Source organism: Protopterus annectens, chromosome 6.part1 (assembly GCF_019279795.1).
Source record: "Protopterus annectens isolate FY-2018-M chromosome 6.part1, PAN1.0, whole genome shotgun sequence".
NCBI classification, from domain to species: domain Eukaryota; kingdom Metazoa; phylum Chordata; order Ceratodontiformes; family Protopteridae; genus Protopterus; species Protopterus annectens.
In genome coordinates, this window is record NC_056738.1 from 555,078,643 (window position 1) to 555,094,118 (window position 15,476).

Consider the following 15,476-nt stretch of genomic DNA (forward strand, 5'->3'; position numbering starts at 1 on the left):
GCCCGGGGGCTTTGAAGGATTCCACCTCAGTCTTGAGAAGTGTAAAGCTGGCTTTTGAGAAATTCTTTACAGTGATTTCCTTGGCTGGGGGTGGGGACAGGATATGGATGTCCAGGGAAATTTGTTTATGGTCTGATCTTACCAATGAGGGGTTTACCTCTGGTGTGGAACATAGAGTCCCCATGTTGGTGATGACCAGGTCCAATATGTTGTTCCCTCTTGTGGGAGTGGTGACCAGTTGTTCCATAGCGTTAGAGTTTATAAATTCCAGGAACCATTGGGCGAGGGTGTTTGGGCTTGAGTAGTTTTCCCAGTCAATGTTTGGGTAGTTGAAGTCACCCAATAACATAGTGTTTGGAGAGACCTTCATATTCTCCAGTGTTCTCAGGAATGCCAAGTGGGGTTCCTGTAATAGGGAGGGTGTTCTGTAGCAGGCTACAAACCGAAAGGCAGTTTTGCCTGCTGTTAGTTGCACTTGGATAGTTTTTGATGCTTCGTGCAGTGCCACTAACCTGGAGGTGTAGGTATCTTTGATGAATATAGATACTCCCCCTCCTTTTGTGCTTCAGTCCGAGTTTTGTGGCCGAAACGCATGGTATGAGTTATAACCTGGTAGTGCTGTGGTGCTCTCAGGAGCCTTGAACCAGGTTTCTGTTACTGCACAGACATCAATTTTCTCCATACTGAGGAGAGCCTCGAGTGCATGCATCTTGAGGTTTAGACTTCTGGCATTGAGTAGCATTACCTTTAGTTTTTTTATCCTTGGGTTGTCTATGGAGGTGGGTTTGTCCTTTGAGCCTTGCCTAAAAAAGGCACTATGGGGGTGGCAAGAGCCTTGGCCAGTATACGAAAGCCTAAGGGTGACAGGTGCAAGCTGTCTCTAGTGAAGCAACGTGGCCTATGTCTTGTGCAGTGGTACTATTAAGGAAAGGAGTTTTAATAAGTTAGTGTGAAGCGTTAGGTGAAGGGCAGGGTTAGGTTTTTTACACAAGTGGGTGAAGCGGGGACAAAGCTACTGCAGGCATTACTAATGCTACTAGCAACTCATCTGAAGAAAAAAATAGGTAGAATAATTCTGCTCCTTGTAATGAATGTTATAGAGTTGTACTTACAGAAATGAAGTAGGTGAATTTTAGTAATGATCTACAAGAATTGTGCAATAACATGTAATGCATCAGAGTGAGATGTGCATTCCACAAAACTACAGAGCATCTTTACTTTTGAGTCACAGCAGTGACCTTGATGCTGTGCTGATAATAATTCCAGTGATGTGTTGCAAGATAATGCTACATTTTTAAGAAATCAACATTACTAAAACCCATAATTGCCTGAAAGCATCATTTGTTTTCAAAATAAACTTCCATGTTACTGACTTCTGATACTATCAGAAGTAATTTCATTCTAACTGGGGGAGTAGTAGTATGGAACAGTACCTCATATAATACAGTATGGGCCAGTACCTCATAGGTTCCTAGGTTCATAGGTAGGTACTAGGCTATTGGCCCTAGGGCCTATATAAGCTTAGCCAAAAATGTACCCTGGCTTTCGCCACCCAAGAAAATTATTTTCCTGTGTCCCTGTCAAGCAGAGCCACAGAAGTGATCCCCGCGATGAATTTCCTATCTCCCATCCAATCATCAAGATTTTTCTTGAAGAGTACTAATGAGGAGCTTTGTTTGATATAGACAGGTAGTTTGTTCCAGAGTATGGGAAGTCTCTGGGACAGGAATCTATCCATCTAGCATGTTCTGTTTATTGTGGTGACAAGATTTAGGTCCCTAGAGCATGTAGCTCGGACGGATTGGGATTTCTTTAAGTGGAGCATGTCCAACAGCTCTGGGTTTGACATAGCTTTGTATGTTAGGCAGAGATCGCCTCTGAGTAGGCGATATGCGACGGAGTAAAGCTGGAGTTTTTTGAGACGGTCTGCATAGGGCATCTGTTTGAGGCCAGTAATCCTCTTTGTGAGGTATTTCTGTGGCCTTTTCAGTTGTTGTAGATGTCTTGTGAGGTACATACCAAAAGAGGCGTTGTACTCTGTAATAGGTCTAATGAGTGATGAGTAGAGGGGAACAATGACCTCTTTTTTTCTGGATGAGAAACCTTTTGTGATGAGGTGAGCCACGTAGAAAGATTTCCTGACCACTGTGGCAATGTGATTATCATATAATAAGTATGGACCCATACCTCATATAATACAGTATGGATCAGTACCTCATATAATACAGTATGGGCCAGTACCTCATATAATAAGTATGGACCAGTACCTCATATAGTACAATATGGATCAGTACCTCTTATAATATGTGAAATCTTTGTATAGCAAAACATTTCTGTGTGGCAGTATAACATTTTGGTTGCAAATCTACACTATGTGCCATAATGCTTTGCTGCAACAGTACTGCAGTTGGAAGCTTTACAGCTTGACGAGGCTCAAACTAATCAAACGCATCTGACCAAGAGATCAACCCCCCCCCCCAAAAAAAAACTCTGTTTTTTGCATGTGGTGGGTGGCCTCTGGCGCCCATACTTATACATACCAATGCCATGGTCACACAGGCATGAATAATGGAGGCATGTCCCTAAAGAAAGGAATCAATGGTTGCTCAAAATTAGGAAATGTGTTGACAGCGATTTCCTGTGGAAACTGTTGATCAGGAATTTCAGCTTCACTGAATTGTGTTTAGCAAGTTGGTTCCTCATGATATTTGCAATCAACAAGCAGTAGGACAAACCAGTAGGAAATATGGCAGTTGTTTTATACTAATAAGAATACCAGCATATAATTAAGCAATAATCCATGACTGTGCATTAGTATATCAGGATTTACTCATGGTTAGTGTAATTTGATCACAAGGGTGAAGCCTGCATGATTAAACAAAGCCAACCTTGGGTAAATGTTGATCTACCCAAAAACAAGAGTAGATTAATGCTATTATACAATAACATTATTTAAGAAAGAAATTGCTTACCTTTCTTAAATAATATCTGTATAACAGTGTTGTAATGTTCCTCCGCATTCCTCTTTGCTTGTTAATGTACTGTGCATGCATATTGGACTTAAACCTCCATGCTTGCACAGTACATCATTGCACTGCAGGAAAAGTAATGGAAAAAGGAAAATCTCCATTGTTGATTTTTTTCCCTGACTTATTCAATGGAAGAAAAATGGACAAAGCCCAACTTAATGGAGGGACAAAGGTCCAGAAATAGGGACAGATTTTAAATATTCTCTTATAAACATTGAAGTAGCTGGAATAAGACGTTTTGCATTGAAGTGCATTTTCAGAAGGATATGTCTGTCATTATTTACTAACTTCAATCCTATTGCGGCTTTCTAGAAAACTACAATTTGTATGAGGAGAAGGCCAAAACTATGAGGCAAAAATATGGACATTTGAGATGTATGACTGCCGAAATTTTGCAAGGGACATCGCAGAAATATAAGGAAGATTGGGCACATTTCTGATTCTTTACTTTTGCAGAACATGCCTGATTTTTCTCATAGTTTGCTCTCTCCCTCAGCACATACCAATAGAAGGTTTGGCAGATCAATGGTACTTCAGCGACTGGACTTTTTTCTGTTGGTATTTGCTCAATTTACAGCATGCATTCAGGTTGGGCTGTCCAGTCAGCATGCTCGTTTATGAATAATAATGAGCAGTCACTGTGTAATTATAAGAATGCTACATGATGATCCCTCCAATGGGCACTATTAGATATGAAATAATTCCAGTGGCTACTACTGAAAGCAAAGCATCACCTCAGATTATAACTCTACACTCTAGTTCCTTGTTTTCCATAACATCTCAGACATAAGCAATGCTATGAAATAACCTTAATAATAATAATAATAATAATAATAATAATAATAATAATATAATAACAATAAAAAAGAGCAACTGCCATAATTCACTTTAGGTAACTATATTCATTAAAGCATTTTGCTTTTTTATCAATAGTTCATAATATAGTTCACAGGTAATATACTGCCTGTAAAAGAACCCCTAAGTTAAATACATTAATTTATAGTAAATACATTACGGTACCTCAAAAGACTATATAAAGGGCTTGTACTCCACTTGCAAATGTATTCACTCTGCTAGTTTCTAGATGTTATCATCTGTTATAATGCAAGAAGAAGTTTCAATTTTGAATTATCAATCATATAATAAGTATGCTAATAAGCAGTTAAACAAATCTTGCTTTTAAGTATTCTGAGGACTGCAGAACACTTAGCACACCTGCATTTTTCAGATAGCAAAACATATGAAAGCTGAGGGTCCTGGTTAATCCCTTCCAATGGGCATAGATAATGAAAAGTGAAAGATATGACTCAGATGGAAAGATAACGTCACTAGACTTGCTTGCTATCAGTTTGTGTAATGTTCAGTTTGTTTATTCAGGAAGCACAGTTTGGTGAAGGGAAACAAAGCCTCTGCCAAGTTCTCGGAGAACCTCTAAAGACATAATAGGCTCCTTTCTCAAGAGACTATTACTGTTTTCCTGAATAAATATAAGCATTTCTGTGCAAAGAGATTATTTACAATGCCATATGGTAGTCTAATCTCTTTTTTTCGTTTGCACTGTGCAAGACAAACAAGGAACCATATTGCCGGAACTTTCAGTCTGGCTCCCTATTTCTGAACTGCATGAAATACAGCAAAAGCTCGTTATGCAGACTTGGGGTCTTGAAAATAATTCTATAAAATGAATAATTTTCTTTGTTGTTTTCTTTTCACTTCTATCACTCTTTGGCTGGTCTTATAATTTAACCAGAAAATATGTCCCATTATATAATTATATAATAAAACTAAAAGCAACCTATTTTACATGATATGGCATTTGCCATACATTTATGGGTATACGCACAATTTATTGCACTGCTAATGCATAACTACAAAAACACAGAACATAAAACAAAAAAGTTCAATAGCTACTGCATAAAGGGTCATTTTTGTGTTCATTTTCAAAACTTCAGTGAAAATATGCAAGTTTCTTTGCCTCTCCTCATTTTTACTAATTTGTAACTGTGATGAGTGGAAATATGAAAATTGTATTACAGAGTAGTATTAATAAATCAAAAATAGTTGGTTACTGCAAAGATGGAAGCCCAGTTTCTCCAAGTTATCTAAGAGGCAATTATAATATTCAGAGATGCTGGGGAACTACAACCTGCACTGGACTTTTCTCCAACACAGAAAACACCTTAAACATCTTAAACTTCAGTTGAAATGCCATCTTATGCACTAAAAGTCAACATAATGGAATGCAGACCAACATTTCCTAACTTAAGTGATATATAACAGTTGTTGATAATGACAAAAATTCTAAAATTTATAAGATTCCTGAGTTTTCCATGCTACATTTCTGAAAGCCATAAAACTCATGAATGCAGGGTGTATAGCTATCCCACACCCTAACTTGCACACTACTAGGCACAGTCAGACCATGTAAAATATATATATATATTTTGCAGGGGATCAAAACCCCCTCCAAACTCCCTAATAATTATGCATATAAATTGCAAGATTGCTCCATTCCCGGAGAAGAGGCATAGTCCTCAACCCTGAGGAGTATTAATATTGCATGCTTAGCTACCATGTGAACAGATTATTTCAAGCACTCTCATCCATGCATCTATCTATCCACAACCCTTTTTTTTCACATTTTTGCACAATGGTTGTGGGTGTCACTTCAACACGACAATCATCTAATTCCAATGTTCACACCACCGGGTGACTGGTTCTGCTGTAGTTATTCTTCCATGTCACATACACACACACAGACACAAAAACACATACACACCTATAGAGAATTTACAGTGTCTAGTCCACCTACTTCTTATCTTTGGAATGTCGGAGAAAACAAGGGTACCAGACAGATAATGGCATTGACACAGGGAGGACAAGCAGACTTCACACAGAAATTACTCCAGCCAAGAACTAAACTGAAGAACAAATTACTATAAGGTAGAATGTGACACTGTGCTGCTTCCTAGCTAACGGTTTATAAATAATCTGTGGCTGTCATATTAACAAAAATTATATTATACAAATAGTGTAACTGGATGCATTTGGACCAAACACCATTCACAGCTCAATAAACTGTTTACAGAATGCAGCTCTTAACTACCTACAAACTTTAATGTAAATTATTGTGCATTTTTAATGCTGATTTACAAAAACACTTTATGTCATTGTTGAATTTATAGCATTATGATATACCACTCTGTATTTTATGGAACATGAGGAAACCTAAATGTAACTACTAACATAGAAATAACTATTCAACTTACAGAATGCATTATAATAGAAGCAGGCAGTAACATCAACATTCTTGTCACAGAATAAAAACATATATACTTACATCTATCTATCTGTCTATCTATCTGTATACATAAATCAGTAGATAGATTGGATAGACGGATAGATAGATAGATAGATAGATAGATAGATAGATAGATAGATAGATAGATAGATAGATAGATAGATAGATAGACAGTCATAGATATATACTATGTACTGCTTCAAAACATAACCCTGCAAGTAATCTGTTTGGCTGGCTAAACAGAGCCTTTTGTGAAATTACAAACTGAATCGACCATTATAAGAGGAACTGACTACCCAACTCAAACCATTAAAAGAAGAAATGCAGGTAAACTAAACTAACAACTATTAGCATTCTAGCAACAAGTTAAAAAAAGATTTAAAAAAAAGGTAAAAATCGTCTTTTATTTATGTTTCTGTACTAGCGTATCATACATTATCAAATTAAAGTATAATAGTTTAACAGGAATGCTTTATAAATATATATATATATATATATATATATATATATATATATATATATATATATATATATATATATTTACATACATCTGTAAAGCACAGGCAAAGGGGCATAGACTAATGTTCTAGACAGATTAGCCCATTACTGCAGACTTACTTTAAAAAGGGCAAGATTTAAAAAGATTAGGTAGAACCTTTAAAAATAAGTCTATATAAGACTAAGAATTGCAGGCTGCCTAACAGCGGGGTGACTATATTCAGTTCTAGTGACGTTTATGGCTCAGGCTTTGTCCTATTGATAACCTCCAGTAGTCACAGATATTTCCACCTTCACTCCCAATCAGGTAGCAGTTACTGATATATTACCAAACGCATTATACATCAATTTTCCTTCTGCCTTAGAAGCAGGTAACACGACTGAATATATTCTGTAGAGACAGCTGAGGCAGTCTGTAGATTCATTTTATATGGAGTAAACTATCATGCCCATTGGTGTTGCCACTCAGTGTTGTGTGTGTTTGCTATCTATTATCTACACGCAAGTTGCAATTTTCTATCATTTGTAAATTCCTCCTAAAGTTATTGGTACTTCTGATGCTGTGAAAGGACACAACAATAATATTTGCAAGTGCCAGAATAATTATGGGATTTCACTGATACTAAACAAAACAATGTTGTGCTCACCACTTAAAAGATTTACTTCTCTCACACATGAATCTAATTAGTCTATCAATATGTAATTCTACATAATGTAATATGTTATACCACACAGAATCTGAAATAAAAGAAAATAACTGATGTCTTTCATTCTTTATTGTTTACAAATAATGCCTTCTGGGGAGACTGATTGTGCAACGCTATGTTCTCTGAGAGGAACAGAATTATAATTTACTCTGGTTTTCACCTTTGCCTTGCTCATTTACAAAACTTTTGCTACACCATTAATATATTACTTCTACACTGCCTTAAAAGCTCAAGCTGTATAGTACTGATACTGAGGTTCCAAATACAAATGGAAACAAACTCACCAGTGCTAGGTTCACACTCCTCAAGGTCCTCGTCATCACTCGGACACTCAGCTGAAGCTACAAGGATGTCATCTGTATTCTAAAATAGATCAGAAGAATAAGATCATAAGAAACACATTCTCATTTGAAAAACAAGAAATTCACTAACTTATTTATACCATAACCCTGGAAAGAATAAAGAAATGTTTTAATAAATAGGAGAACTTTATAGGTGAGTTTAACTTGGTGGTTCACATATTCCTCAAGATTCAAGTATGCTTGCAGCTTAATGGCCTTTACCCCTTGTCTTGTATATTATCCAGTTTCCGTACTAGAGAAGAATACATACAACAATTAATCAGAGCTCTCAGCTATCCATATTATGGGGTCATGTTCCCGTTTTCAGGCCTGATTTAACCTTGCACAGGATGCTCCTATTTTTAGAGGTATGTCCCTATTTTCAGGCTTGATTTACCCCTTCCACAATTTTCTGAATTCCCACTGATAACCAGTGGCGGCTGGTGACTTCAAATCAAAGGGGGGCTGCAGGAGACAGCTGAATGGGTGTGGTCAATTGGGAAGGGGTGTGGCCAACTAGAAAGTGGAGGAGCTATGCTCAAAACCACAACTAACTAAATACACTGCCCTGGGTGCCAAACCGTCATTATGAGAGTCCAATCAAGACAAAATGAAGTATAGAAGAATAAAAATATTTCAATGCATTGGCTGCATGACAGCTTACTTAATATCTAGATGGAAACAAAAAGGTTGTGAGGCATGAAAAAATAAATTACTTTTTAAATACATTAATGGAATGCCAGTCAAAATCAAGTAGCACTCAACTCAAACCACTTCTTGCACTGCAGTTCTAATTATAATTTATATTCAACTTTATTAAAGTACCAAGTAACATGCTGAAAGTAGAAATATCTGATGCCCCCACTTGTAAAAATGTTTCTTATCCAAAAAAAAAAAGACCTGCTGCCTGACAACTATCTACTTGTTTCATGGGGAAAACATGATCAAAGTAAAAAATGAAAAGCAAATAAGAAATAAGCTCAAGATACATTGCTTAAAAGGATTACTGCACAGGTTATGGACCACATGATTGGCATATTGTTTAGTTTACGGGTAAAGTCTGCAGAGATGACTGGAAGTCTCCTAGTGTAATGAGCTTCTTAAAATAATGTAATCCGTTCTTTATTACAAATACTGTCATATGCATTTCAATACCCAAGGCTTATACATTATCTAGTTAAGTATTCTCTACATGGCAACAACAGAAAGGCTTTCAATGTTGGCAATTCTTTAACAGTATGCTTATTAAAGCTTACTTGCATCTTACGATCTCAGCCAAGCTTACCTGATGGCCATTAAAGTATTGCTACTTAAACACAGAGCAACAGGCACTTTGAGTAATAAGCATAAATCAACAGTACAAAAATATGACAGAAACCAGACCATTCTGCAAAAATCATGGACAGATGAAAAGCCACTCTAGTACTTGTGTCTACCTTGGATGGGGGGGATACTCTGCACATTTACACTGCATAATTACTCCTTGCCTTGCTTCGACACATCCAGAGTCACTACATGGGGGAGTGGGGTGCAAGAAGTATGTCACAATTTGAAATGTCTCTGGCTGACTGTGATGGCCCTGACACATTTGTCATACCTCTCAACCTCAGAGCAAGAAATATGGACAAAGCCATACAAAGAAGTGGGACAAAGGCCCAAAAATAAGGACAATGTTTTAAATATTGCTCTTATAAACTTAGAAAGATAATAGAATAGGTCTTGCATTAGTATGGATTTTCTGAATGGTATGAAATCTGAAATTCAAATGTCTGTTATTATTTTCTAACTTCAGTCTTTAATGATTTGTTACTAATTTGCCAAAAAAAAAAAAACACAATTTTGCCAAAAAAATGCAATTTTATGAAAAATGGACCAAAAATGTGATGTAAAAATATAAAATAGCCACACAATACAGCTGAGAACCGGTCAAAGAAGGGACACTTTAATATTAGTACTGCTAACTTGAGCAGCTGACAAAATAAAATAATCTACATGTATTTCTGAAATAAAAGTAATCTATAACTCTGATTATTGCTGTTATTTCTTAATTGTAAACCCTCCATGTTTTCTTTCAAAATTGCTATTTTGCGGAGGGATTATTAGGGGGAAGAGCAACATTTTGAGCCAAAATCAGGGACAGTTGAGAAGTTTGGCTATGCCTAATTCTATAAAGCAATTTATTTGCATGTACCTCTCAACCTGTTAATGCAATAAATCTGGACAAGGCCAAATATATTTGGGGAACATATAAACAGTACTAAAAATTGCTCTTGTATAAACTGAGACAGTTGATAGAACATGTCTTACTTTAGCATGCATTTTTCGGAAGGTTATGAAGTCCGAAACTCAGTGTGTCATTATTTAGCGACTTGATTCCTAAATGATTTGCCAGAAAACCACAAATTTTATGAGGAACAAACCAAAATTAAGAAGCAAAAATCTATTCAGTCTTTGAAAATCTGGACAGTTGGGAGGTATAGTTCAGCTGAGGCTGTCTTTAAGTTTGCCACCCTTCCCCCTCACAAAATCATGGTCGAATGGTGCCTCCCCCTGCAGCCATTCCAATGATCCATTACTTGGCTATTTCACTCCATTTACCATAAACACTAATGTGCATACTGATTTACTTCTATGATGATTTGGACTTCATTTGAAAGTTTTATTTTGCATTTTACAGCACAAACACTAAGACATCTGCTAAACAAACTTAGCATTAAAATGTCTCTGCCCTTGAAACTCACATTCATTGAAACAGCATTGAAACCCACATTCAAAGAAAACACATTTTACCAGCAATTCAGAACATCTTGCCAGTAAACAATGAAACAAAATGCATGCACCCATAATGACAAAACTGCCCAGTTCAGAACATTTCCATCATAAAAGTCTACTCAAACTTCTACCGTCCACCATTATCAGTAAATATGCACAATTCTCAGTCCACCATTATCAGTAATTATGCACAGTTCTACAGTCCACCATTATCAGTAAATATGCACAATCTCTGAAGAAGTAAAAAAGTCATCTAAATAATTCCACATTAAATAAATCTGTAACTAATGAAGAGGTTGCTGCTAGCCAACACCTTTATATTTCATGGTTTCATCGAAAAATAAAGTGTCTGATGCCCCCTGAAGAATAAATTGCCTATATTACATTAAAAATGATAAGCTAGTAATATTGCAATAGGAAATGGATAGCAAACCGATAACAGGCTCATAGTTAGTATCTTAACTTTTTCAGTACGGCAGCATTCATCCCTTGTGTAGAACCAACAACCTTCTGCATCAAAAGCAAGTACACAGACTGTTGTGCTATTAACAATGCAAGCTGACTTAGTTTAAGCAGCACTAAACTTCTCTTCCCCTGCTACTCTCAGCTCCTTGTAAAATCTCAATACTCAACTGCATCTCAATTTCGCAAAACAAGAAATCTGGAAAAAGCCAAATTTATTGGGGGGGGTCAAAAGCCCAAAAAACAGGGACACATAAACATTGCTTGTATAATCTTGGAAAGTTGCTAGAATAAAATGCTGTGTTACCACCATAAATTTTACTGCCAAGATCCCTGTGCAAAAGAGTCAGAGCAACATACCAGTATGCCAAATCAGCTGCTTTGTGAAAGAAAAATGCTGTGTTACCACCATACATTTTACTACCAATGTCCCTGTGCAAAACAGTCAGACCAACATACTACTATGCCAAATCAACTGCTTTGTGAAAGAAAAATGTTGTGTTACCACCATACATTTTACTGCCAAAGTCCCTGTGCAAAACAGTCAGAGCAACATACCACTACGCCAAATCAGCTGCTTTGTGAAAGAGCGGAAGACTGAAATTTAAATGGCTATCATTTAATGAATTCAGTTCTCACCATAGCTGTCAACCTCTTAGCAGAAAACACCTGGACAAACCAAGTAATGAGGGAATACAGCCCTCAAACATATTCAGTGAATTCAGTTCTTGCCATAGCTGTCAACCTTAGCACAAAAAACCTGGACAAAGCCACTAATGGGGTAATACAGTCCCAAAAATAAGGACACATTTCAAATATTCATCTTATAAACTTAGAAAATTGCTAGAATAAAAGGTTGCATTACTATGTATTTTCTAAAGAATATGAAGTCTGAAATTCAAATGCCTGTCAATTTTACTTCTGACAGAACAAAAACAATTTTCAGCAGAGGCCCAGCGAGAAATACTGCAGACACATCTTTGTAAAATGGCAGGCCACCAGAGCAAATCCACACAAACACAGGGATGAGATGCAGCCTCCACACAGAAGGCACCCCAGCCAAGAATCAAACCAGAAAACCTATAGCTGTGAGGCAACAATGCTACCACTGAACCATCAAATATGCAAGGAATCAAACATTCAGAAACCTGAAGTCTGAAATTCAAATTCCTGTCAATTTTATTTAACATTTGTTAATCAGGACAGTCTGACTTGGAACAAGAAAACAATTTTCAGCAGAGGCCCAGGAAGAAATAATGCAGACATGTCTTTGTAACATGGGAGGACACAAAAGCAAACCCACACAAACACAGGGAGAATATGCAGACCCCACACAAAAGGCACCCCAGCCAAGAATCAAACCTGACAACCTGCAGCTGTGAGGCAACAATGCTACCACTGCACCATCAGATATTAAGCATTGCAGCATTTAGAAATCACAGATATTATGAGGAACAGATCAGATCAAATATGAGGCAAAAATCTGCAATTTGTTTACAAATGGTGGTGGATAGGGAATTCAGGTCCTTAACACCTGCATACAAGGTACAGGGTTCAAGCCTGAGGTGTTCCCTACCACACCACCATGAGTTTGTTCTAGCCACCTAACAACTGGGGCATTCACACACACACACACACACACACACACACACACACACACACACACACACACACACACACACACACACACTGTGATGTAAATCCCTTCCACTGTCCATGATCCATATAGCTGTGGCCATTACATACATCCCATAGCTGGTGTGTTCGAGATCCCCAATGAGACTTCTTACCATTACATCCCCGTGAGATCTCCAGCCTGCCTGCCAATGTTGCAGTCCGGGTCCGACCTGTTCCCAGCGACAGTGTATGCAATTAAAACTGCATAGACTTCTGGGAGCTCTGTTCTTACATGTTTCCCAGTCCGGACTGCTGCTGAGACAGTCTGCGCATACTCCAGACTGTCTCAGCAGCAGTCTGGACTAGTGCGAAAGTCCACGATTTTTTTATCTTTTTCTTTTATTTTTTTCTTTTTCTTTATTTTACAGCTGAGGGGGCTGCAGTCCAGCAGTCCAATAGCACTGGCCATCCCTGCTGATAACATGTTATTCTTGAAGCTATCTTGTACACAGACACCTACACTAAATGATCCACATACTAGTGGCATCTATACTTTAAAGAAAGAGGAAACTTATCTTACATCTCCCTTTTTCAGATCCAAAAATAAGTGACCCTGTATGGTGTAATTTAGTAATACAGTTAAAGTCTGCAGATTTTACTTTGCTGCTTTGATAATATGCTTCTATTTTTCCTTTATTTTGTCACTGTTTTTAAATACATGGTTTTGAGTAATATCCCACATTCCTACTGGAAGCAAGCACAGGGATTTGCTAATTAGATGTCCACATTTTGGGCTGAATGTGCCTTCTTTTCAAAATGCTGCTGTCTTTTTTCACTCACCTCACACTCTTCTTTTCAAAAGCCTTTATTCTTATTTTCAGTGTTTGCAAGCTGATAGGTATGCAGTCAATGAACGGTATGGGATTTGTCACATGGTACATAGCTGTATGTGACTTTCTCAGAAACTAGGAATCAACAGTTTAAACTTCCAGAAGGTAAATTAATTAAAGATACAGTTTGTACATCTTCTATGTTTTCATCCTAGTAGGAAAATATTGATGGTGTATACAGTTTTACATCCAAAAAACTGATCACTGTAATGTGCTACCGTTACAAACATGATCATAAGTCAGTACACAAAAGGCTCACTTTCAAGGAATTTATAACTTAATTTAACAGCAGCACCATTAATAAACAAGTCTTTTTGTCTTTCAATTGTTTTTCATTCAGTTCTAAAAACATGATGCACTGCAGATAAATCCTGGGATGATTCAGGTTTACTCATATAAAAGAAAATAATGACCTTTGTCAGAGAAACCCCCTTTTTAAACAGCTACATAATATTATGAGAGCCCTCCGGAATTTAGAATGCTAACAGAATAAGGAGCAGGCAGTTTAAATAATATGAATGAGCAGTTGGTTTATTTATTTATTTTATTTTAATTTGTTGGCCGGGCTAGTCTAGCTGGATACATGTCCATTTTCAGTACAGGCCCGGGGAGAAAAGCTCCACAACATAGAAAAAAAAGAGAAGAAACTTATACCCAATAATAAGCACTTCAAAAGCAATGCTAGTAGGACAGACAAACGAAAAATACACGAGGATATAAACAAAGGAATACAACTAGAGATATAAAGCCTTTGGAGTCCTGATATCACAAGATATAACACGTTGAAAGAATTACAAAGAGAACTATCATTGAATATAAGAATATTACTGATTTTTTTTTTTTTTTTGTAGTTCAGTGGAGTTGGTGAAGTTAAATTAGCTAGTACTAAAGTAATGTAGTGAAGAAGTCGCGGTCAAAAGAACAGGTGAGTAACTGGAGGCAATAAAAGTTTCAGTCTAGGTTAATACAAGGACAGAGCCATTGGGATTTAAGGAAGATTTTTAGATGCTTTTTGAAAGTGGGTGTAGAAGTAAGAGTTGTAAGTTCGCTTGGAAGCTTGTTCCAAATAGGTCCAATTGAGATGGAGAACAAACAGTCCCCAGCTTTGTTGTGGGATTTATGGTAGGCTACTAGGAGCTTAGTAGCTGAACGCAATGAAGAGAGGTTTTTATAAGGGCTAATAAGAGTACAGAGTATGGTAGTATTAGAAGGTTGAAAGAAGATTTTGTGGGTGATGCTAAGTTGCTGTAGTAGTAGTTGATTATGTACTTCCAGCCAACCAAGTTGTTTAAGATTAATGCAATGGTGGGTACAAAAAGGGGCTCCTGTGGCAAATCTGGCAATGTTGTTGTATGAAGTTGCTAGTTTATTGCGATTAGATTTAGATAGGTTTGTAAAAATAGGTGAGGCATAGAGAAGGGTAGATAGCAGGTGCGTCTGGGCAATGGTAACTTTCGCTGAAGCAGAGAGGAAGGGTTTCAGCGTATAAAGAGAACCAAGTTTTCTATTGACTGACTTGATGGTTAAGTTAATATGAGAATCGAAGTTCAGATTATGATCTAATGTGACACCTAGTAGTTTCGTAGTAGGCTCAGAGGATATTTACTGTTCCATTATTAGATGTTATATTGAAGTCAAGAGCAGAGGATTTCTGTGTAGGTGTAAATAGTAATAATTTAGGTTTTTTTGGAATAAGTAGGAGGCAATGTTGATAGAACCAATTTTCAGCAACTGCAAAAACTTTTTGGGTAGTAGCCTGAAGCTCAGCTGGGGAAGATTCTCAACATATCAATGCTGAGTCGTCTGCATATTGAATGCAGATGGTTTGTGGAAGGGACTTATTTAGTTATGATTAGGCA

The 15,476-nt window shown here is 37.1% G+C and overlaps 1 protein-coding gene across 5 annotated transcripts in view; it reads right to left on the reverse strand.

Moving 5' to 3' along the window:
* Nucleotides 1-15,476, reverse strand: part of LOC122805673 (neurexin-2-beta-like) — a 1,444,051-nt gene that overhangs the window by 79,073 nt on the left and 1,349,502 nt on the right. For all 5 annotated transcript variants that reach the window (XM_044076001.1, XM_044076002.1, XM_044075998.1 and 2 more), the window contains one exon: nucleotides 7,820-7,898. In XM_044076001.1, coding sequence (XP_043931936.1) covers nucleotides 7,820-7,898 — 79 coding nt within the window. The remainder of the gene's footprint in view (nucleotides 1-7,819; nucleotides 7,899-15,476) is intronic.